This window comes from Lepisosteus platostomus, chromosome 6 (genome assembly GCF_059453375.1).
Source record: "Lepisosteus platostomus isolate fLepPlt1 chromosome 6, fLepPlt1.hap1, whole genome shotgun sequence".
Taxonomy (NCBI): domain Eukaryota; kingdom Metazoa; phylum Chordata; class Actinopteri; order Semionotiformes; family Lepisosteidae; genus Lepisosteus; species Lepisosteus platostomus.
The window spans coordinates 44618686-44643932 of record NC_142616.1 but is presented as its reverse complement, the minus strand read 5'-3'; the positions used below and the strand labels follow the sequence as shown (position 1 = coordinate 44643932).

The window sequence follows — 25247 nt, the reverse complement described above, 5'->3', positions numbered from 1 at the left end:
TTAGCTCAAATTTGCAAACAAACTGGCCTCAAATGCCATGATGCGCTGCCCATTGCATTAATGGCCATGCGGTCCACTGCAAACCAAAAGACTGGACTCTCGCCACATGAGGTCCTGATGGGCAGGCGTATGAGGCTGCCGGTATCTCTGCTCTTAACATTGAAGAAAAAGGATTAATCAAACGGATAACGTAATCTTGTCCTTTTGCATTGGTCTAACTTGAGCTGTCAAGGCTTTTCATTTGCAGGTGCTGGCAGTGCCGGCTGAACCAGCAACCGAAGACTGTCACTCTTTTCAGCTGCGTGTCTACGTCAAGGACCACCAACGAAAGAACGCACTGCAACCTAGGTGGGAAGGCCCATACTACTACTACTGCTACCGTATGTGCTACTCACCACCCACCCCGCGGTAAATACCAGGGCAAGACAACATGGATCCACCTGTCCCAATGCAAGAAGACCCACCCACCTCTGGAGAGAGGGAGTGGTGGAGATTCCAGTCAGAACCCTATCATCCCAGATTCCAGTCTTCATAGTTTGCTTTCCCCTTCTGTGGGAAGGAGGAGATGAAACTGTTCCCTGACCCGAGAAGCACTGCTGGCCAGATCAGGAAGCCCTGAAGCAAATGGCATCAGTCCCATGCCACCAGGATCACCACAGGCCAGGAGTAGCAGCCCAGAAGAAGATGAAGGCAGGATGCTTTCTAAGCACAGACTGAAAAGATCACTCAACCCGCGAATTGATGAGCACACCCACGATAAGGGAGTGCAAGGGATAAATAAATTTTCAGCTCTGTTGTATTTGTATGCAATCCGAGAGAATCAGAGTTCATGTTGGGTTTGCACAGCGGTGCCCCACACTGCAGTAGGGGGGTTACCCTTGGGAGTGTTTCCCCTAGATGCAAATGATTATTGTGATTTGTTGGTTTATAATAAGATGTTTGGCAGGAACGGAAGAAAGAACTTCACCACTTCAGCTAGAATAGTTCTGCCAAACGACACAGCTGCAGCAGGGGGACAATGTGTATACTTTCCTAACAGTTATTACCCAGCTGTTGACCCATCTCGTAAACCTCCCAGGATTATACTGGGCTCAAGCCCACAGGGGTTTATCTGTGCTGTAAGAACTAATGGCACTAATGGTACCTGTCGGTTTAATTTCACGATAAATGTAATTGAGAATGATGACGCCTCAATAGTAGGTGGAGAAGAAGTCACCTTTCCATATGGTCCTGGAAATAATAAGACCTTTAAGTTGACTAGATTTAAAGCATCTGCACCTCAGCCATCCTTAACGGTATTTTTGGGATTTGCGGGGAGCATGCCTACCGCTGGCTGCCCCAGGGATGGTTGGGATCTTGTTATCTAGGATATGTGGTGCCCTATTTCATGTTACAGAAGCAAAGCCTCTTCCAGTCTAAGCCTGCTAGCCAGCAAAGGAAGATCATGGAAACTGAACTGTTCTTTGCTATTGCCTTTCCGCCTTATGGAGTAGCAAAGTTGGCCCATGAAGCTATAAACATGGCTGATTCATTGGAGGGATTGGCAAATGAGACAACCGAGGGTCTTCGATCAATAAATGCCAAATCGGTGGCACCGAGTACCGTTGCAATGCAGAATCGTATGGCACTGGACTACCTTTTGGCTGCCCAGGGCAGTACGTGTGCTGTGATAGGCTCTGAGAGTTGCACCTATATTCCCGATATATAGGTGCATATATAGGAACATACATATCAACAACCTGGCTGAACACATAGAGGGAGAGGGTAAGAAATATCACAACTATAATCCTGATGGTTGGGGAATTGGTAGCTGGATGAAGACTTTATTCGGACACTGGGGTACTACCTTAGTGCAGTATATCTATTGTGATTTTGGTTATTATTATTGTTATACAGTAGTTGTATGGTTAAAGAAGCTATCCTCACTATGTTTTGTCAAATTAACTAATCTTATGCTCGTCCAGCTATCTTAGCCTCTGCTGAGACCTTACGAAGGTGTAAATGAAGATAAAGCATTTTTTGAAATGTGTGCTATAAAAGTGTAAAGAGTGTAGTTGTCCTTGAAAGGACAAAAGGGGGGAATGAGGAAGAATCTCTTTTCTTCAACATTGTTGATCATCCCAATAATAGTGGTGTCATCTGCAAACTTAATGATGTACTGTAGTTGCTGCTGTAAGCAGCTGTATAGGCCTCTGCCTCTGCCCATCAGGAAATCCAGTATCCAGTTGCAGATAGAGTTGCATAAGTCCTTATTCCTGAGTTTTGTGACCAATTTGGCGGGAACAATTGTGTTGAAGCTGAGCTGTAATCAATAAACAGAATTCTACCATAGGTGCTCCACCTGTCTAAACGTTCTAGGGCACTATGTAATGCTAGAGATATGACATCATCAACTGACCTACAGTATTTGGGCAGTAAGCAAACTGAAGTGGGTCAAGGGAGTCTGGCATACAGCAATTTATATATGACAATACTAGGCTTTCCAGGCACTTCATGATCACTGAAGTGAGTGCCACTGGGCGGTAAACATTCAAACAAGTTACCTTGTTCTTCTTGGGCAGTGGCACAATTGTGGTGTTCTTAAAGCACTCTGGTACAACTGACAGGGACAGAGACATTAAAAATGTCTGTACAGTATATACAGGAGATAGCTGTCCTGCACAGGTTTTAAGGACATGAGGGAAGACTATCTGGGCTGGCTGCTTTATGGGTTTTCACTCTCTTAAAGCCTCTACACACCTCATGTTTAGAGAGCTGTAACACAAAGTCCCCTGGTTTACTGGGAGCCTTGATAGTGGACTCGGTGGTCTCAAAACGTGAGTAAAAGCTGTTCAGGTGACCTGGTAGAGATGCATCAGTGGAGGAAATACCTCTGGTGTTTGCGATAGGCTGCAAGCCTTGCATTGTGTGCCACAAGCTGTTTTTCTAATTTGTCCTTGTATTCCTGTTTTGCCAGTTTAATAGCTTTCTCCAGGTCGTACCTTGATTTTTATACAGTTCTCTGTCTCCTGATTGGAACGCAGCAGAGCATGCTTTAAGTTTAGAGCAAATGTCTTTGTTCATCCAGGGCTTCTGATTGGGATATACAGTATCCAGATCTTCTTAGTAGGAACACATCTATCCACACAGTAGTTGATGCAGAATGTGACCACCTCTGTATACTATTTTAGATCAGTGGACGAATCTTTGAACACAAAAATACAATCAGTCATTTCAAAACAGTCTGCGAGTTCTTTCTCAGCAGTGTCACCTGTACTGTAGGTGGCGTACTCTTCAGCTTCTGCTTGTACACAGAAAGAAGGAGCGTGGAGGCGTGTTCAGACTTCCTGAAATGTGGTGGTAAAATGGAGCGGTATGCTCCTTTAATGGTGATATAGCTGTGATCCAGTGTGTTATTGCCTCTAGTGGGAACAAAGACGTTGAAAATACTTTGGTAGTACTTTTTTAAGGCTACAGTGGTTTATGTCCCCCGCCACAATAGAAACAGCTTCCGGATGTGTTTTTGTATTTGCCGATGATGCTGTACAGCTCATTGAGTGCCGATTCAGCATTAGACTGGGGGTGAATGTACACAGACGTCATAATAACAGCCGAAAATTACTTTGGTAGGTAGAAAGAGCCACATTTAATAGTGAAGTATTCCAGATTAGATGAGCAAGATCTGTGGAGAATTTCTATGTCAGTGCATCAAAGAGTATTAATCATAATAGTGAAGTATTCCAGATTAGATGAGCTAGATCTGTGGAGAATTTCTACGTCAGTGCATCAAAGATTATTAATCATGAAACACACTCCACCACCTTTCTCCTTGCTGGTAGAACCAGCTGTGCGGGCCATTCTGGACAGCATGAATCCAGCGGGTTGTATAGCGGCATCGGGAACATTGAGTTTCAGGCAGGTTTCAGGGAAACGACGCAGCAGTCTCTCAAGTGTTGATGCGACAGTGAAGTTCGTTGATCTTACTGTCCAGCGACTGCACATTTGCAAGCAAGATGCTGGGGAGCGGGGCCAGCAGGCACACTGCCAAAGCCGCGCTACCACACGGCTTCTGTTACCCCACTTCCTCTTGCGTTCGTGTCCCTGTTGGCTCTGCGCTTGAGAAGCAAAGCCATGTGCTTTCAATTCCAAGGCTCTAAATCTCAGGTCCAGGAGTGTTCGTCGGTTGGAGGTGATGGTCGCACAACTATTTTTTGCATATAAAATGAGACATAATAATGGTTCCCGATTTTGGTGTTCCAGGCCCTAGACACTTTCACTCCAAAATGCACAAAAAGAGGGGGTAAACGCCAATCAAATTACTTTGATTACTTTGATTGACATTATGCAGTTTAAACTATTAAAATGATTGAGGGATTTGCACAGAATGCCTGCACACCCCTGATTTGCTATCAACATGTTTATTTACCTCTGCTCCCTGGACTTTAACAGAGATTGAAACTCCTGAAGGGGTTACACACACACAGGTTAAGGATTAAGGAGGGGTACTTCAGTTTATGTGGGTTACAAGGACAAAGCAGCCAAAACTGACAACTTTTTACAATGGCTCCTCATAAACTGTCTACATTATTTGCACTGCCAGGTCAATCTCCGGTCGACACACTGACCTCAAGTCCAGCTCCATGGCCGCTGCTAGCAGCCTGCCTTGCGGGCGCATAGCTAAGGGGAGGTGCAGCCGCTAAAGTGACCGGTGCGGGCGCTACACTATTCTAATGCTAAACCACGTGATTGATGGAGCAAGTCAAGCGACCATCACTTTTGATACTTCTAGTTTCTAGAACAGCCCCTAGATAGCATAGAGTATTGATTTGGAGCACCTAGGGTTGATCGCAAGCGTGTTGTTCAAGCTCATTTTTTGTTAGTCACTAGTGTTTCCCTCCTTTGTAGGCCCGAATAATTTCATAAGCCCTGCATTAAAAATCCGGCACTGCATAACAAATAAATAAACAAGAGAACTACACGTGAGACGTTGCCATTGAACAGCACCATCTTGAAATGACAAGATCAATTCAATGTCATTTCAATTTCATGTGCTAATTTTCTTATTTCAGTTGTTCAGTCCAATTCTAATGATGAAACGGGCTAATGAATGTAAGGGAAAGCATTCTTAATACTCTGGTTTTAACTCTCTATTGCCTGAAGAAGTGATAGTGCTGGTCAGAGATCAGTGCTGTCACATCTCCCCTCACTTGAGAAGAACGCAGGGAGAAACTGCTGCAATGGTGATGCTGGGTGGAGGAATGGGTACAGCACCCTGCATGACTGCCTGCTCTTGTTCTCTTGACTCCTCAGCTGCCTACTTGCTCAGATCAGTCCTGCAATGGCTTTCTTTATTCCGAACCACTGTCTGCTGTCTTAGTTCTTCAGTCTCCAAAGCTCGCCTGCTCCCCGGATCTTCCTCAAGCAGCAGCTTGTTTTCATCCCCGTCACCCACCTAGAACACCTGTATTACGACCACCTTGATCTAGGTGCATGATCTGTAGCAACCAGCCCAGCAAACAATATGATCAAAAAGAGAGTGAGCTTCCTGTGATGATTGTACCGCAAAAAGATAAAGCAATTAAGATTCCGTGCTTAAAGAGGTTTTTTTCCTTTATTATTTACATTTGCAGGATTCTCCAACTCTTCACATGATACAGACAGAAACCGCAGAGGTGCAGGTCCTGCGTGGAGGGACTTGTGGGAGGTTCACGGCACAGCATGATAGATACATGTCTAGAACAGAGCTCTCAAGCTCAGCTCCTGCAGTGCCCGTGTCTTTGGAGTTTGGTCCAACCTGAGTAGTCAACCTACAGTAACTATTTTTTTAAAGTAGTTGTAAAGTGGCATTTTTCTTAAGGTCTTTTACAGATTATTATCACTGCATTTAAGGTACAGCTACCTATAAAGTACCCTGGAGCCTGGGTTGAAGTATTATGAAGCCAATTAGACCTATTATGTAGCGGAGATTAGGCCTCCAGGAATTGAGCTGGAGACCCTTGAACCAGAAGATCACACTTTAGCATTGTGAATTGGACCTGCATCAATGGAGACATCAATCTAGATGGTATATGCTTTTGTCAACCATGAAATGGGAGCCACAAGGCTTCTTCAATGAAGGCCAAAGAATTACAAATCTCTTCCAGCCCAAGAAATGCCCAGCTTTCAAGCAATATTTCCTGTGGCTAAGCCTTCGATCAGTGCTGGCTAAAGCAGCGCAGAGCAATTCCTGATGGAGGCTGAGGTGGACCGACAGGCCGGGTGGGGGCTCAGTGAGGCCAGTACAGCCCCTGAGACTGGCTGGCCCACTCCACTGAAGGGCTCTGCAAGGGAACAGGCTCAGGAGAGGAACTGTAATTGCTGAGATATTCCTGTAAATATAGGTCTAGTAGTACAACACATATGTCAATGTGAATGGGCTATTAGCCTGAAAAAAAAATTGGATTGTTGTTGCTGCTCCCGTTATCTAAATTAAACTTTGACTTCCCAGCCGTTCACATTTAGCAGTTCAAAAATCATAATCTTTCCCAATGTCATTTCTCAAAGATATACAGTATATATACTGTAATACAGTATGCCAATCCCTATTCTCTTTTAATTGCGTCTTGTACAGCTTTCAGCAGGCCCTGTGCACCTGCCACTGTGTCACTCCTCGCTCTGCGTGGGGTCCCAACCTCCTTGTCCTATGACCAGGGTACTGGCCCTCAGCCAAGCAGGTTCAGCCAGATTACTGGAGAAACTGGAGGATCAGTTTCTCTTCTGGTTTTGATTCTGGGCTTGGCCTAATTTTCACCTTCATTTGCTTCAGCTGACCTTGTTGTAACGGGGCTTTCAGCTGTCGACAATGTGAACAAGATGTGCTATAATCACACTATGACTTCCACATTAAGAACGTAACAGCAGTTACAAAGTCATCCCCACCAGCCTGTTTAGCAGTTAGTAGCTACTTGATCAGAAGATCTCATCCAGTTTCTTTAAAGGGGCCAGGGTATTGGCTCCAATAACATGGCTTGGTAGCTTGTTCCATACTCCCATCACCCTCGGTGTAAAGAAGTGGCTCCTGTTGTCAGTTTTTAATGCACTCCTATGAATTATTAAGTTGTTGTATATCCACAAGCTCAGCTAGAATGAAGACCAGAAGACCTTGCCCTCTAGTGATTTCTTTGATTCCAACAGGAGCCAGGATTAGGTTAGCTCTATGGACACTGCAGTAAAAAGATGAGAGTTAAGACAAGATTTCCCAAATTCATGAGAATTTAGCTGAAGCACCACTGATACATAGTCTTTTGGTTACACACTGCCTGCTTTACAGCATTCCGGGCAGCAGGCAAAGAGACAAGCTCATGAATTACTCCCTGAGTTTTCCTTCGGTGTGGAAATCTTCCTAGAAACACACTTCCTGCACTTGGTTTTCTTCAGCTTCTTAGCTTGAGCGAGAAATTCAGACACACATGCAAATTAAAAGCCACCTTTATCTACACACACACAATGGTCCAAGTCATTCCACTAGTAGGAGAAATTATCATCAATAAAAATGGATGCTTTACACCCTTTAAAAATGCAGCACCATATATTAAGACTTACATACAGAATGTATCAATATAGATTTTGACAATTAAAGTCAACTTTCCTGGCCTTTTAGAGCGACATTGTTTGAATTGCTCATTTGGTATATTTCAGAAATAACAATGGCAAGACTTACCAGTAAAGAGAACACAAATGTTCCACAGCTTCTGGACAACATGGCAACTACTCCTAAGTGTATATATAAGTGATCGTGTTCATATGCAACCAGAAAACAGAAAACTCATCACAGTCAACTATGCACTGCTTACATTACAGTGGAACAGCATCCAAACACAGACAAGACACTGAAAAACTACTACTGGCCAAACTTAAACTGTCCTCAGCCTGGGCGGCACATCACTGTACACAAAATGTGCCGCGGTGCTATAGCTTGAAAAAAGACAAAAATGTGTAATCTTTGAAGCTACAGCAAAATCTACACCCTCACCAACATCACCTCACCAATTCCCCACAGAGTTAGCGCTTCTACCTAATGGCTCTTAGACTCAATTTGGGACTGGGGTGCCTTCTGTGTGGAGTTTGCGTGTTCTCTCTGTGTGTTCTTGTTCACTGTCTCCAGATGCTCCAGGTTGCTCCCATCTTCCAAAAACAAGCTGGTTCAGTTGAGTGTCGTGTGCTTATGTGAGGCATGAAACAACCCTCCTGTCCAGGGTGCCGTGCTGCCACAGCACTTACCAGGAATGAGCATTCTTCTGTTGCTGGATGGATGGGTAGCTCATGACCTCAAACCCCTGTGTTCATGACAGGACAAAGACATGAAGCTGTCTGCCCCCTGCAAGCAGACCCTGAGCCACTGCAGGGCGGACAGTTTAATTTAGGACAGTAGTAGTTAAAAACCTGTCACCTGGCCTGAGGAACAAAACAAGACAGAAGCAAGTACAGAATGTAGTTCTCGCCAATGACCTGACAATTATGACATTTTACCACACTTGATTGAGATGCTGTGTTTTTCACAGGTTGCCGTGAGCCCATCTCGCCGCTCCCTCTCTCTGACAGCTGGCGGTGCCATCGTGGGCACCGGCGATCTAGAACCGCAGAGCCTTCGGCACTTCCCAGGGGAACTCCTTTCTCCCAAAGTGTCCGTAACACGCGGTCTTTTGGTAGATTGGACGTTTGAGGTCCAGGTCCCTGACATTTCAGATAAAACCATGGTTACCTCCTACATCAAACACATTAGCAACTTCCTCCAAATGGATTTTGCAGGATTGGTTTTCTTAGTTTCTGATATTTTTTAATAAACCTTTTCTGTTTAAATAATTGGTTAAATTAAATAGTTGGATTTCATGACACAAGACAATTCCTGTGCTCTAGTATTCATTTTACAGTGGATTGAATTAAAACAACTACAGTGTGACTGAAAACTGCTGTGTATATAATCTAAGGAACAAGCAGAGGTTAATTCCACACCGCACAGTGGCAACTGAGGAGAAACTCATCGTGTCTGAAGTGAGAAGACCTGAAGAAGCTAAACAACCAGATTGTAGTTATATTCTTCACTTTTGACTGTACAGTGATGAATTAACTTCTACGCCATTCCTGGTTACTCGGTCTTCAAGCATTCTGTATCACAAGAAAAAGTGAGACGTTCACCTGACGATGACCCCAGGTCGGAGGTCAAAGTTCTTGTCCACAATCTCCAGCAGTTCCTTTTCGGTCCTTTCGGAAGAGCCGTAGGTGAAAAGGGAGATGGACAAGGGGCGTGCCACTCCTATGGCATAGGACACCTGCGCCACAGGGAGAGAGAAAGAAAACTCTATTTAAAACAGGAGAAGGAATTTCTACAGTATATTCTCTCATCCATTTTCAGGACAGACAGTTCAATCAGAAAGACTCATCTTCACAATCCCTGCACTGCACAGGGAGAATGAGGACCTGCAGATGTACCACTGTCAGGGCCATCTGCATTGCGGCTCATTGAGAGCTGCGCAGTGCCTTCAGGGGAGTATGTGCCGATTGTGCCCTCTCGTTAATGTGAGCATGCAGGCACCTGGAAATTTACATAGAACATGAAAAGGGCCCCAGCTAACAACCTGTGTACCCCAGCCAGGGGAATCCTGGTCAAGGCTGGCCAGTGAAATGGCGCAGACCCAAACCTGCGATGTCTGGGCCACAGTGCTCTACCAGAGGCTCCGGACTCCTTTATTGGCTGAGCCACAGAAGATGTACAGTATTTTTCTGTGTAATTTGAATATATACTGAGAGACAATGTAAATATTTTGTGACTAGACTGATACAGAATGATTGTGACACAGCAGATATCACTGATGCCTGGTAATGACTGTGACCACCTTGTGCCCTGAGACATGCCTGACGTCCACCAGGCACTGACTGTCACAGATCTCTTACAAGTGCTTGTGGGAAACTAGTCCAGGATGCCTCCTGCCTCAGGCCTATTGTCTGATGAGTTAGGCCCTGGACCACTGTGAACCTGTGTTGTATTTCTCTTCCAGCAATGTCAGACATAGCCACTAGATGTCACTAATCCACTGATGAGGCTGTTCCTTCACAAATTACAGGCATTCCTAAAGTCTGACCACATGGGCAGGCAGGCAGAGTACAGACATGTGAACAAGTGCAACAGGCAGCCATTTCTGCTAGTGTTCATGGAAAAGAATGAACACCAACTGTTTGTACCCATTTGTGTCCCTTCACAGACGCCGACGAAAGGCGGATCTCAAGGAATGCATGTTTCCTCAGACTGGGATCACAGCTCTCCCTAGAACTCAGTGATCCATTATTAGTCCTCTCTTTTTTACTGTCATTCTCAGCTCTTCTTTCCTTCACTCTCCTGCTACATCTTTTCCCCTCACATTACTGCTCTCCTCCCGTGCGCCAAAGCACTGTGTATTTTTGTTTCAGCCTGTGACCGACCTCCCTTCCTCCTTTTGCAGCCCCTCTCTGACCTCTTCACGTTAAAATGAGTAGCAGGGACCAGCGACATTGTTAGAAAAACCAACTTTGCCACGACTTAGAATCCTGAGTCTGGCAGGCAATCAGCAGCAGAACAAGAAATGAATGGCACTTGTCCATGCTTATCCTCTACCAGGCGCTGATGAGCATGTCCACACTACGGGCTCTGGTGGGAGCATTTATGCCAGGCCATGATCGCACAAGGCTCAGGAAAGTTCAGGAAAACGTGTGTTGTGCTGCAGGCATGTCTGTGGCCAAGCTGTGCGTTTTGACCTGTCAGAGCTGGTCCTTTTGGAAGAGGCACTTTTCAAGCACTGCTGACAGGAGCTCACTGTAGCAGACGTCTGGAAAGAGTGAACTCACCTGTACCAGCACTCTCCTGCACAGCTCAGCCTTGACCAGCGACTTGGCCACCCAGCGGGCAGCATAGGCAGCCGACCGGTCCACCTTGGTGTAGTCTTTGCCCGAGAAGGCCCCTCCTCCGTGCGCACCCCACCCCCCGTATGTGTCCACGATGATCTTCCTGCCGGTCACGCCCGCGTCGCCCTGCACAGACACAGAGACAGAACAGGGTTTATCAGCTGGCCCATAACGAAATGTGTGTTTTGAGCAGTCCCACTTTCTTCTGGGAAATACAGAGATACAGGTGACCATGCTGGAGAGTTAAGGTGTACTGTACTGTATGTACACTGGAGTTCCAAACCAGCACAGAGTCAATGCACATTCCCATTCACAGCTACATTTTCAGACAACTGCTCTTAGACTAGGGTTTTTTGAGAAAAAAGCTTTTTAAATAATGCCTATCCCATTTACATCCCCTAAAAGTTTATCAACTTGTGTGATGTTTAGTAACTACAAAACTCTTACTCATTTCAGGGGCAGACTATAGCCACATGACACACAGGCAGCGTTTAGAACAAAAGCTAAACAGTTGGCTCTTGTAAAGGAAGAACTGCATTTGTTATCAAACAGCTGTAGGTCAGTTGGAAGTACAGCTTAAGGATCCACTTTCAGGGTTCAGCAGTTTGCAGATTTCATTATATCATTTGAATGCTCTTGGAACCAAGGAGTGATCTATCTCCTGTCCTTTGAGCATGAGGCACAGGATAATAGAAGGTAATACAAGATACCTGGAGACTGTACTGTAAATAATAAGAATTAAAACAGGTTTTTACAGCACTGTGATATAGCGATGCGTCTCTTCACAGGAATAAAGATGGGCTCCTACAATGTTGTGTGGCAGAAAGGGGTGAAGACACAGAATCACAAAGCAAGGAGGGCAGGTAGGTGGCGCACCTGAGGTCCCCCAATGACGAAACGCCCACTGGGCTGCAGGTGGTAGACAGTCTTGTCGTCCAGGTACTTGGCAGGAACGACGGCCTTGATCACCTTCTCCTTCAGCACCTGCTGCATGTCCTCCAGAGTCACCCCGTCATCGTGCTGCACAGAGATCACCACTGTGTGCACCCTCACAGGGATCACAGCTCCCTTCTCCTGCACGTAGTGCACCGTCACCTGGAGCACAGGAAGCGGGCAGCGAGAGACACAACCCAACGCCACACTCAGACTGGAGCAGGACATCAGAGCAAGGATTCACACCCTAACTGGGGAGATTTTGCACAATTTAAAATCAAGACTGTTCAACGGTGAAGTCTCTTGAAATCATCAGTGAGAAATCAAGAACTGGGAAAATCTGACAAACCGAACCTCCAAAGACACTAATTTATCCAATTTATCTTGGCCAGGACCAAGACTAGACCATCCTGTTTTGGTGGTCCACAAGTGAACACCAAACAACAAATCTAGTTAAACTATTTAGTGCCTATTCACATTATTCAAAGTCAGAGAACCCCATGCCACACACAAACCACAGGGCACAAGTCAGAACTATGTGGAAGTGCACCAAGTGCAGGAGGTTCTTCTTTTCACAATGTGTTGTATGAGAATGGAACAAGCTACCCAGCTATGTTGTTGATGGCAATACCCTGGCTTCTTTAAGGAAACAGCTGGATGGGATCCTGGGATGAATTAGTTACAGTATTAACAACCAAACATGATTGGCCAAATGGCCTCCGTGTCCACTGTAAGCTTTCCTATGTTCATACGACACTCCAGGACAAGGGTAGAAGGATGTCATTTCATAGCATGTCCAAACTGGACCTTTATCTTGAAATGACTTCAATCACTTAGTACTGATGTTTCAGCTTCCATGGCTAGAACTAACTTGGACATCTGTGTTTCTTCAATGCCAAGAGAAACAGGTGACAACAGCAAATTTTCAACTACATGGTTGGCTGATGAAGTGTTATACAGTATGCAATGTGAGAAGTTACTGAAAGGTTCATGTCCCAGGATAGGATGGACAGGCACCGGCCACAGGCTCCCTGTCTTAGAGCCTGTTGGTAAACCAACTGCCCGCAATTTAAAACACCGGTTAATATTGTATTGGTATATCTTCCCAAACTGGACTCTCTCAATGTTAATGAATGTGGTTCATCGTTACAATCCCCGGACCTGTGCATGCACTCCTCCAGCACGACTACTGGGCTGACAGCCAGCTGATATGCTGCAAGCTCCATAGCGCCTACAGGAGAGTGTTGGTCTCATGGGGCATCTCTCATTGACAACACTGCAAACTCACATAAGTGCAGGACTTTTCTGGGGTCACTGTAAAATGTCAGGCTGCAGATACCATGAACCCAGAACCACTAAACAGACATTCCAAGGAACCTTAAGCTGATTTCACAGGCTTCAACCAGTAACGTACTCAGTCTGAACTCCAAGAGTCTTTACTGGCTGAACCAGTGCACTACCGCCACACCATGAGTGGTCAGGCTCAGTGGTCTGCAGAACTGGAGCTGAGAAAACCTACTCTATGTTTCCATGACTTTCCACCATGCGGGACAAGGTTTTCTGCTCCAGCTTGACAGGACAATAGGACAGTTTGATCAAATTCTCTACCAAACACACCTGTCTGGTTCTACGTATAAGTTCTGTTATGGCCCGTGCTATCTCTTTCCATGTGCTGGAGCAGCACTGATGTTGACAGGGTGTTCCAAGCGATGTTAAGAGAATCAGCCTGACTTGTCTCTCTCCACAATGATGCTCCTCAAATTGTAGCTCTCTATCATGGATATCTATGAATTTGTAAATAATATTTATAAATATTTAAGGGGCATCCAGGAAGTTACATTTGACAGAAGAAATGTGGGCAACTGAAATATAAGATAACAGTTATTGCAGAGGCCAAAGTCCAGCACCATTTCATTTGTGGGATTATTGCAAGCTGAGAGAGGGACACTTGCCTGGGTTTTGGAGTCAGGGCGCAGCCAGGGAACAGCCCCATTGCGTCGCAGCTCTGCCATCCTTGCGTTCAGCTTGTGTGCCAGGATGATGGTCAGGGGCATGCACTCCTCTGTCTCGTCCGTGGCATAGCCGAACATCAAACCCTGCCGAGACACAGAAACAGACCATTTCAGCACTCAAGAACAGCTTGCTTCACTTCCTCTGAACTGGGACTGTGAGATCATCTTGCTCCTACTACTAGAGATCTTCCTGGCTGTGAGGAAGGCCTACGGCTTAGATCCGCCTGACCTGTCCAGCTGCAGCAACTGTTCAAGTAAAGATGTCTAAAAAGAGTAACGAAGCTCTAAACTATGTGCTGCCTAGAGAGAGGGACAAAGAGACAGAGAGAGAGAGAGGGCTGAAAGAGCAGATGAGCAAGGTGAATGACTTGAATGTAGACTTTGGCTACATTTGGTTGGACTGTTTGTTGATTCTGTTAATTCAGCACATCTGGGTGGATAGCAAAGAGTGAGTCAGCTCTCTAAAACCACTGCATTTTGTGTTTTGGCATTTGTTGGGGGTTAATAATAAGTAAAATCACCAATGCTGCATAAAAGTATTCAAATCTTTGCACAGTTTTCAAATTTTCTTGCTTTAAAGCTGGTAGTTATGACACCTGACACTAAGCAGCAATTAATATCCGCTATACAATCTACTCCACACATTCAAAGCAGTACATTTAAGGAAATTAATACATAACATGAAAAAATGTAAAAGTAATTTTCGCTAATGATGATTTTGAAAAAGTTACAGAGTACAATAATAAATGGCACTGTGGCTAAAGAGCAATGGAGCAATGGCACTGTGGCTAAGGATCTGTGCCTGAGGCTTGAAGGTTGCTGGTTCAAATCCTGTGGCTGGCAGAGGAATCCTACTCCGTTGGGCCCCTGAGCAAGGCCCTTAACCCCAGCTGCTCCAGGGGTGCTGTATAAATGGCTGAACCTGTGCTCTGACCCCAAGTGTGCCTCTCCCCAGTCTGTGTGCCTGTGTGTCTCATGGAGAGCAAGCTGGGGGTATGCAAAAAGACAAATTCCTAATGCAAGAAATTGTATATGGCTAATAAAGTGATATTATCTTACCTTACAATGGCTGAGATGTGAGCAAAAGTCCATGTGTCAACAATAGTCCAGTCACTCTAAAAAGTGGGCTTTTATAGAGCTGAAAAAATTGTCTTTTGTCCCAGTTTGTTTGCTACAAAGAACGTGAGTAAAACTCAAAATGTCAGAAAAAAGTGTTACATCTGACACAAGTCAACAGTATCCCTGCTGTCAAGAATGGTAGTGGAAGCACTGTGCTGTAGATCTGCTTCTAATCAGCAGAAACTGGGAAACTTATCAAGACTGAAGGGAATATACAGTTAATGGAACAATCTACAAGTGAATCACAGTGGAGATCTTGCTTCACAGACACAAATTCATATTCAGCCGGACAAACATCTAACACACAAGAATAAAGTGACACCGAGTGGCTGAAGAATATGAAAGTGAATGTTCTTGAGTAGATCAATAAAAGTTCTGACTTGGATCTGATTGAAATCCAGTGCAATGACTTGAAAACTGCTGTCCATAATAGATCCCAAAACAACTTGAGCAATTTGAGCAAATCTGCCAGGAAGAATGAGCCAAAATTGCACTATGCTGGTGTGCAATGTTTGGAGACTTACTCATGTCTTGTGGTAATACAGTAAGTGCTTTGAAAGGTGCTTCCAGCATTCACAGGTTTGAATTCTTATGCAATCTACATATTTCAATATTTATCTTTAGCTTTTATTGATATTTACTGTGACCTACTTTACCCTTAGAAGTTTTCAATTTGGGCATTCAGGTTTTGAATAAAACATTTAGTTTTAAAAAAATATATGTAATTTGTAATTTGTGTAATTTCACAAAATACTTTTGTGAGACACTGTATACCACATTGTCCTGCTAGTCTCCTCCGCTTCCCATTTTCCCTCTGTCACTGAGCTGTGCTCTGTCTCCTTCAGTGTCTGAATCGTGTCTCCATCTCCGCCATTACCCTATCTTTGCCTCTGTACCTGATCCCCAGCTCCAATGTCCTCTTCATTCCTGTCCAGGTGGACACCCTGTGCAATATCAGGAGACTGCTGCTCCAGAGCTACCAGCACATTGCAGGTCTTGAAGTCAAAGCCTGAGGAAAGCAGAACAGAGGTCCATCTCTGAACACGAAAGCACAACACTTGTAGATGTTCTGCACAGGCTCTCAAAACACTAGAAGACACTCCCTGTGCAACTGGCCTAGTCTGAATGCTGAAAAACGTGATTCAAACTCCCCCTTTTTCTTTGTTAACTTTCTTAATGATAATGTCTGGACATGAAGTTTGTACTTTGAAGTGCAATGATTTAATGATTTCAACAGAATGAACTGAATCTCATTTGATTAAATAGAATCAAATGAAATATGACTTCCAAAGAGAATCAAATAAGTACTGTAGATCTCCTGCCCTGTTACTGCTCGCCATGCTTATGTGGAGTCAGTACTATTATCTACAATGTATTCTATTCCAGGCTTTGCATGTTAGTAAGTCACTCAAAATTTGGTGGACTCAATGAGGTCTCTTAGCAAATGAGGCAATGACAACTCTCATAACGGCGATTCCAAGACACAGCCACACCATGTCAGTGACATCCTATAAATCAGAGGTCACACAGTCAGTTCCCGGGGTTTTTACTGTTGAGGCTTGTATATAATTGTAAATAAGTGTGTTATTGTATTTGTATGTGGGTGTTTAAAAGTTCTCACACCAACTTCCTAAGGCAGCCATACTGTATGCTTCATTTGTAGATTTCAGCCTATGGAGATTCTTTGTCGAAATTAGCCTTTACTCAACGAAAACATAACTCCCAAGTTATGAAACATGCTCTTGATTATTAAGAGATTCATCATGAATCTGAATTGATGGTGCTGGGGTGTGTGCATATTGCGCTTGCTGATGGAGATTTCATTCTGATGCCTCAATAACCAAGTTGACAATGGTCATTTCTGTCCAAGAAAGTGCATCATCCGAGACTTATGGTAATGAAATTCTATGACTGATGTCAGAGGTTTAATGGTTAGGAAATCAAATAATTTATCAACCATTCTGTAAGTCAGCTGCACTCCAGCAGTGAGAAAAATGGAGCATGGCACCCCAAAATATGGCAAATAGAGTTGGAGCAGTGACACACCCTTGTTCACTCCAGTCCAGGCTGTGTAATGGATCCATTAGTTAGGATTACCATTCACATCATCTTAATTTTGGAATGACATCCAAATTTTAAGAGACTTTTAAAGAGACTTTGACTTTGACTCATGATTCAAAGTAAAACATCTTTGTTAAGTCAAAGAATGCTAAGTCGAAAGGCTGCTGTGGCTCCCGGTATTGTTTCCTCTAATTGACAGGTTGTAAAAATCAAGCTGGCCTTAAATCTTCAAGGTCTGAACCTACTCTGGGACTCCAAGATAAACTCTTAGCAAAAGCAAAGAGACTATTTAGCAGAATTCTTATTCAGATCCCACAGGGGCCAATGGAGAGATCCCTCTGTCAGAGTTGGCTTTTTCTCCTTTTTGTGAAGATTGTGAAGACCATAATCATAGCATGGTTTAAATAATTAGAGGATACCTTTTTGGACAATTAGCACTCTTTCAAACTGACCAGCCAGGCTTGTGTGCCCAACACTGTACATACAATGTCAAGGGCCAAAGGAGGAAGTGAAGCAAGGAGAGAAACGTGAGAGCTCTCCAGTGCTGCAGAGTTCCTTATTGACAAACCGAAGCCTATCAGGTACAGGGCTCTGAAAGGAGTTATGTATTTCAGATTTGTAACACTGTTTAAGTTCTCTTTAAGATTTACTTATATAGTTTATATCCACCTGATAAAGTTTGTCACTCTTCCTCATACTTGGATACATTCTTGTACAGTGACCAAAGGTTTGTCCCATTTTTATTACCAGTTCAGAGTGTGGGCTCACCCGTGGAAGTTTATTGAGTCTATGGAGTTCAAGTCATCAAACAGCCGATGCCCCTGTATGCCTTCCAGTATGGGTCTAGTGGGTCTAGTGGACTGATGGGATAACTCTGAGCTGTGCGCGTGCAGCAATATCTTGGCACCTTTTTCAAGCAATTCAGCTCTAACTTAAGATGTTAATAGCCTGCCTGTACAGCCATGCCCAGCACATGTCTATTTAAGTTATTTTCTTAGGAGCTCTAAAATTGCAGTGGTATGATTCTGCGCAGGTTCGGGAGCTAAGAACTCCCAACGTCCCTGCACCTAGCAAAGCTGTGGCTGACCCTTTGCTGAGTCGTCATAGCCGATGTGCTTGATGGTGTCCCTCACCACCTTCTGGTAGTCCACCACCGCCCGAGAGGTGATCTCCCCGCACAGCAGCACCATGCCAGTCTTGCACACGGTCTCTGCAAAGACATACACACACACACTGCATCAAGAGGTGTCCTAAACACGCCTCCTCATTTATTGGCTGAGAGTAATGATGCATTTTCTCACAGAAGTGTTTTTAGGAGGTGGAATGCTATTTTAGAATTTAATAATGCGTGACGTCTGCAATCAGTCATTAAAATACACCTTTAAAATTGGTCTTTTATCTTTTCATGTATAATTTATATAATCCGATATATCACTTTTTACCAGGTGGTGAAAATATTTGGGTTGATCTTGTATCTCACAACACAACTGAAGTGTGGCGTTAGTGCAAACAGCAGTAACACAAACCTGGCCTGCCAGATTGCTTCAGTATACAGCTTTGATTTTTCTGCATAAAGATCTGGATTCTAAATAACTGATTCTTCCCATTCAAGCAATATAGTTTAGACGTTTTCCACAACCTGGGTAGGCTTTTCTATGGCTCTGGGGTATGGTGACATAAATATTGACCTTCTGGATGAACGTCTTCATCACATCAGGCCCTGTGTAATGTGAAAAGCCGGCCTTTACCAGATGATATGTTTGTGTCTGCTCCCTTATAGGTTAAAGCTGCTTGTTTTAGCTTGGCTGAGTATGAGCATCTTTTTTCCCCATTAACCTCCTAACCCAGAAGTTCATTGCAGGATGTCGGTAAAACTCTGTTTTCCTCTTGAAAAGGTCCTGATACAAGAATCCAATGGCTGTTGACTTGTGTGCAAGATCTTCAACAGAGCCATCTTTGTTATCAAATATTACTTTAATATTACTCTCTCATTTATAACAGACAGAAAGAAGCAGTTTCTGGAGCAGTGGCCAGAATCCTGCTCTCATGTGCGCCAGGCAGAAGTGAGAGCTGTATTAACACATCAATGCATTAGTAATTCAGGTGCTGCTTTCTTTCTAGAAAGCATCCCCAGATATTTCCATTGTACGCCTGCCCCATTCTGAATCATCAAGAGAATCTTTACATCTGACTTGACCTGCATTCATCTTACTGATGAGCCCTGGACTGACACACAGCACATGTCGGAGGAGCAGGGCATTCTTCACTGATGCAACTACGAAGCTTTGGACACCCAGGAAATCACATGGGGGTGCTGTTTCACTGTGATCTGAGCAGGAGTTAAATTGGGATTGAAAGAGGTGCAGATTCCTTGTGCTGGAATGGCACAGTAAAGGGTATAGTATCTGACATGATATGAGACCATAATTGGGCTCGCAGTTTCCTCAACCCTTCTGCAGTTTATTAAAAAATGAAAACAATCCCTTATGCAATCGCTAAAGAATTTAACTTCAGGATGAGTTCCAGGTGCTATGAGTTCAAACCTAGGTCAGGTCACTGGCTGACTGTGCCCAGGATTCCCGAAGGGAGGGAAGGAGTGATGTTAGTCAGCCAGGGTTGTCTTAGTTTTCAATGCCACTGCAGCGTCCTGGGGGCTTGCAGGCACCCAATGTTGTCAGTGAGAGGCGTGCCTCTCCTCCAATCAGCCTTGAACATCAAGTAGGAGGCTGTGACTGTCTCAAAGATGGCTGAGTCAGAGGAGAGGCTGCAGGGCTGTAAGCTGAGATATGAGAAGCACGAAACTCACCGTTCCAAAACCGAGTGGCCATAAAACAAAAACAGAAGGAAGAAACTGCTGTTTGTGAATGTTTATTTTTTAATTAATAACATATCTTCAACTAAAACATCTGTCACTAATACAACAAGTGGGGAATCCCAGTCGTCACCCCTTCCACCCCCACACAGAACAAAACTGGTAAACAAAAGCAAACTTTCCTAACAATTCAGTCATGCTTTTAAATATTGGGAAATTCAATCACTACTCAAATCTAGCGTTGTTAGAGATCATCATGTTATCAGCAAAGAATGTCTTCCTTGCTCAGAGGAAATGCTGAAGTTGATCTTCCTATGATATTTCATCACAATTCACTTGTATTTACATTTACTGTACATCACAATTTGCTTGTAGTTACCTAATGGCCTGCTTCTTCTTGTTTGAAACCTTCCTTATGTTTTAATGGGAAACATCAGAACTAACCCTAACACTCAACATCCTCTTGCAAATTGTACCATTTTCTATAAGAGCTGATTCAACCCCACGCACAACACGCGTGTGGAACATGATAATAACGTGCCTTGTGGAATTAACATGAAAAAGAACAAGAGCTGCAACAGATTAGTGTACGTCTGGCACTAGAAAGATCATGTGTTGGAAATAATTGTATAATTGTATCCACTTAACCAGTGGTAATGAAGCCCTGGAGGTTAAGAAACACTTGTGAGCAGTCACGTGGGAAATCATGGTCAAAGTCAGCTAGGGACATGACTTGGGTTCAGACTTGTGAGGTATGAATTCTGCCTTCTTGCACTGGTGTCTGTTGCTCTTCCTAAAAGTCAAAGCTTTCTTCATCCCTCCCCTGCAACCTAAGCATGTGTTGAGCCCTGCATGGAAGCTAAGCGATATTTGTCTGGAAATGTGCAAATGCCAGCTTTCCTGCAGCTCTTCAGAACTGAGCAGGATCACAAAGCTGAGAGTCTTATGCCAACTGTAAAAACGGATCAATCCATTAACGATAGTGTCCAACACTAAGGCAATGTCAGATTTGGCAGTGGCAAAGACAGTGGTGGTAAAAATATTGTCTCCAACTCACCACAAGCAACTTTGGCATCAGGGTCTTGTTTCAGATGGGCATCCAGCACCGCATCACTGATCTGGTCACATATTTTGTCTAGGGAAGAAAGAAGGGGAGAAAATCCTTATCCTGTTTGTTGTGCATCTTTCCTGTGAGCAACAGAGCAGATGCATTCAATAGCAAGAGCGGTGTTTGAGGTGGACTGGCTACTCTCAACACAAAAATATGTAAATGGGACTTGTTGCTGGGTTTCATTCCTCATTCTATCACATTCTGAAGAGGAAATATGACCAGTTTCCAAATGTGCACATGAAGGCCCACACCATGCATGGAGCTGGGCCTTCCTCTGGGTAGCATCTCTTCTCTCTGCAATGTGGACAGCACAGTTCTGGAAGGTAGAGGCAAGGTGTAAAAACACATTTGCTCTACTTCAAAGGCAAAGGTACCCCCTCTGCAGTGTCACAACCTGTTGCCTTGTTCTGAACTCTGCCAGTTGCGCTCTCTGCTGTCCTGACAGCCTGCCTCCCTCCCTCCCATGTTCAGCTGCACACACCACTGCTGCCTGCTGTCAGCTCTCCCTGGCTCAGGCCTCGTCTCCTCCTGCATCTGGATCCATCTCCCGCCCTGGGCGGCTGCATCCCTTCAGGTTTGTTCAACAGTGCTTTACAACTGTATTCTACATTTTTCCCTCCGGAGACAATTCAGGGAAGGTAATCATGCCAAAGCTTTTGGAGTGCTCAGCTATCTTACTGCCCTCTAACACAGAGCACCCTTCCTCTCTTTCCCTGAGCGTTAGACATGCTGTGACAGATCCTGTATTATAATTATTCTGCACCAGCCTTCTATAAAGACTAAATCATTTTGTCTATTCATTTAAAATATTTCTTTCATGTTCATGATCATTTTTTTCTGTATTGTGTTGTATTTAAGCATGCTATCCAGTAGCACTGGTGATCAACACTGTGCCATGGTTGAACACACCTGATTGAAAAAAGGAAGACAATCGCCATGCTGCATTCTAATATACAGTATTTTATGCTGTGTCTATGTTTTAATTAAAGAGAAAAGCCTTAATCCAACTAACAGGGTGAGCTGAACCATGTAGGTCAATGAGAAGCACACAATAGGACAGATGACAACCCAGGATGGGCACCCACAAAGCCCAACCCAGTGTTTGCAACCCTCCTGGCTGACACAGCTAAAGCTCATGCAGCGGACAAACAATGCTGCTGGTCAAACACACGGAGTGCTGAGGGATGAAGCAACTTGGAATGGGCATTGCATCAGAAAGAGCATTCGTACTGCACAGCAAGCCCAGGACAAACACCTGTTATCTGTCCTGGTGTTTACTTTCCTTTGAATAATTCCAGGTTCCATGTTATTCTACTCTGTGCTGGAACTACTGGATGCCTGGTGCTTCTTCTTGTCATGCCGGTTTAGTCACCATATTCCTCATACTTGAAATGTTCATGTTAAGGCAGTGTACCGATATTCACTCCTGTGCATGGAAGGTGCCATGTCTTCTAGTCTCCTGGATTCCTTCAAGAAACACCTGGATGAGATCCTCAGATCCATTAACTACTACCAAGCAGGCTAGATGGGCAGAACGGACATATCTCATTTGGACCTGTTCTTTTGTCCTTTAGTTTATATATCTTATGTTAAATTTATGATGTTAGATTTTGTGACGGATTACATCCGTGAGAAAGACCCAGAATAAAAACAGGGAATCTTTCTTACACTGCATTTACAGTATAAACCAAGTCTCAAAGTGCCTTTGTTGAACTTTGTTGTCCTTTTTTCTCTTCATTGGCATTGCACGTGCCTTGCTCTAGTGTGTACTTGACCGAGCCAGTTAATCTTAGCAATCGAAAACGGCCTTCAATGTGGCATTAACACAGATATCTTCCGGCCTGATAATGGGAAAGGGTCTGGTTAGTTCCCACAACAACAGCCTGATCTTATTTCTGTTTCTATCAAACTATCACACCCCCGTCTATATGATAGTGCCAACAATTTTCCTTTGGCCTATTACAGAATCTTCTGAGACAGAGCTGGTGCTTCACAGTCACAAAGCTACATTTGTGTAACAGCATGGGAAATCTCAGTGCAGTATTATAGAAATGACAGAATCCCACTTGTTAATTGATTTTAGCAGTTTTCTTGTACTACATAGCCAGAGGCTGCAGCACGGAGGCTCATTAATATGAAAGTGTGAATGAAACATATTTTGGGGAGATGGCACCCAATATTCTGACCATCCCTAATGAACACTTCTGAGTCAATCAGCTATTTTATATACAGTTAAATTAGTCATTTCTAAATAACAGCCAAATCAGGGTTTTCCCAACCCTGGTCTTCGGAACCCCTTCACACCTGCCAGCTGTCATTCTAGCTGAAGTCATTACTTAATTAAAACTTAATTAAACTAATGAGCTGTTGGACTGGAACCTTTTATCTTTTTTATACTCAAAAGCTGAAGGTACTGAAATGCAAAAATGTAAAGGCAATCTCTATCCTGATTAGGAACTGAAATCATGAATGGATTCAAGAAAAAAAAATCCTTTTATTAAGTCAATTAACCAATCTGAGAGGCTCAGGCAGGAAAGAACAAGAATAACCCTACATCTGGGACTGTCAACTTACCAGACACAGCATGGCCAACACGGGCACTGAGCAGACTGCAGTGTGTTTCTGCCTTACCATGCCACATCTGTTCCTGGGATTCACAGTGTTGTCAGAAACACATGGCTGCTCCAGATCGTGCTGTCCTGAAACACACTGTGGATCTCACAGTGTGTGTCAGACAGAGAGCAACCAACAGTGGTAAAGTTGGATGATGGGGTTGGAGAGGTGACTTCAAATCTACATACTGAATTCAAATCTTCAAAAGAATTATGTCGCAACACACTCCACATGTGGTCTGATCATTTCTTAATTTGTATTTTTCTAATGCAGCTTTTTTTGAAAGACACCGGCAGATGCGAAGATTAAAAAACCTGCTAAATCACAATACAGTGATTGTCTTTCACACAAGGCCTTGAGAAAATCTAAGAAATATGAAGCAAAACCTCAATGATCTCTGTTACAGGCTGACTTGGTCGCATCCTCTCTTATTTCAGACGTGTGAGAGAACTGTGGCCAATAACGGTGCAGGAGCAATGAGGTCCTGTGTTTACAAGACAGACAGAAGGCAGCAGAGGCACAAACATTCATGATTGGCCTGTGCCAGAGGGTGGGCAGGGTGAGCCATGCACTATTGACTTGTCGATATGCCCGGGAATGAAGCTTTGTCTTCTAGAGGGAGCTGCCAAATCAAACATACTGTATGTCCCAAATGGTAAAAGAAGCCAAGTTGTTTCAACTGGTTTAGGGCCCCATGTCCTGCAAACGTCCAGGTAAACAGGGGTCCGGGAAAACTCCTTTAAAAACAGAAATTCATCTATTGCAAACAACATGTATACTTTTCACGTTGTGCAGAAAGATTAATCATCGACGAAGGAGTAAAGTAAGGCAGGCCTGCTCTATTTGCACTTGCAATGATCTTATTTTGACATTAAATGGAGCCTGAAGTTCTTGTCTCTCTTTGCTCCCAGACTATCAGGAGTCCTGTGAACCAAGCAGCCGGCGTGAGTGTGAAACTGTGCCATTTGAGTGACATCTGAGCTGACTGGCACAGCACACAATTGAACCTAAGTTGTAGGTGCCACAATACATCCTTTCATTTGTAAACGTTTAAATGGGCAAATTATCTAAGGGGGCAACATGGGCATTGTAACAGTAAAAGGGAAATTCGTTTTAATTTAAGCAGAGCTATGGGAAATTAGCTGTGGTGCATTTGAAGTTAGAGAGTATGGAGCAAAAAGTTTTGAAAGACTTGCTCATGGTGGTTTAGCCAGTGAGCAGCTCAGCCAGATTTGAATGGCATAAATTTAGCCAAACACAGCTCCCTCCAGCCCCCGTACAGGAGGCATACTCTGGCCATGCTTATACAGGGAACTTTCTAAACACGCCTGCTGCAATTGTGCTCTCATTACAGAGCACATGTTATACAATCCACATGAACTCCTTTTGGTAATGAAAAAGGTTCTCACTCACCGGGATGCCCCTCTCCAACAGACTCTGAAGTGAACATGAATGCCCCATCCTCATGCAAGGAGTCAAATAAGCCATCTGCTGGACCGTTCATTTTCAACCAGAGGATTCTGGATTACAAGGAAAACTTTGGAAAAGTACTATTTTTTGTCAGTGATGGCTCAAGCAGACCACAAGCTGCTCTGCTCTGTTTCCACTGTACAGTTTAAGAAGTTCAGAAAGTTAGCTCTTCTCTGGCTGGATGGCTGCCTACCTCATAGGACTCTCAGGTCTCATTCCACTC

The 25247-nt window shown here is 44.0% G+C and overlaps 1 protein-coding gene across 1 annotated transcript; it reads right to left on the bottom strand.

Moving 5' to 3' along the window:
• Nucleotides 1-7212: 7212 nt before the first annotated feature.
• Nucleotides 7213-25247, bottom strand: mat1a (methionine adenosyltransferase 1A). The gene is made up of 9 exons (XM_088636045.1): nucleotides 24968-25247; nucleotides 20888-20965; nucleotides 18106-18228; nucleotides 15854-15966; nucleotides 13779-13922; nucleotides 11770-11988; nucleotides 10837-11019; nucleotides 9154-9287; nucleotides 7213-8691 (listed from the first exon to the last, which is right to left on the bottom strand). The coding sequence occupies exons 1-9, from the start codon at nucleotides 25056-25058 to the stop codon at nucleotides 8589-8591; spliced, it is 1188 nt and encodes a 395-aa protein (XP_088492171.1). The 5' UTR covers nucleotides 25059-25247; the 3' UTR covers nucleotides 7213-8588.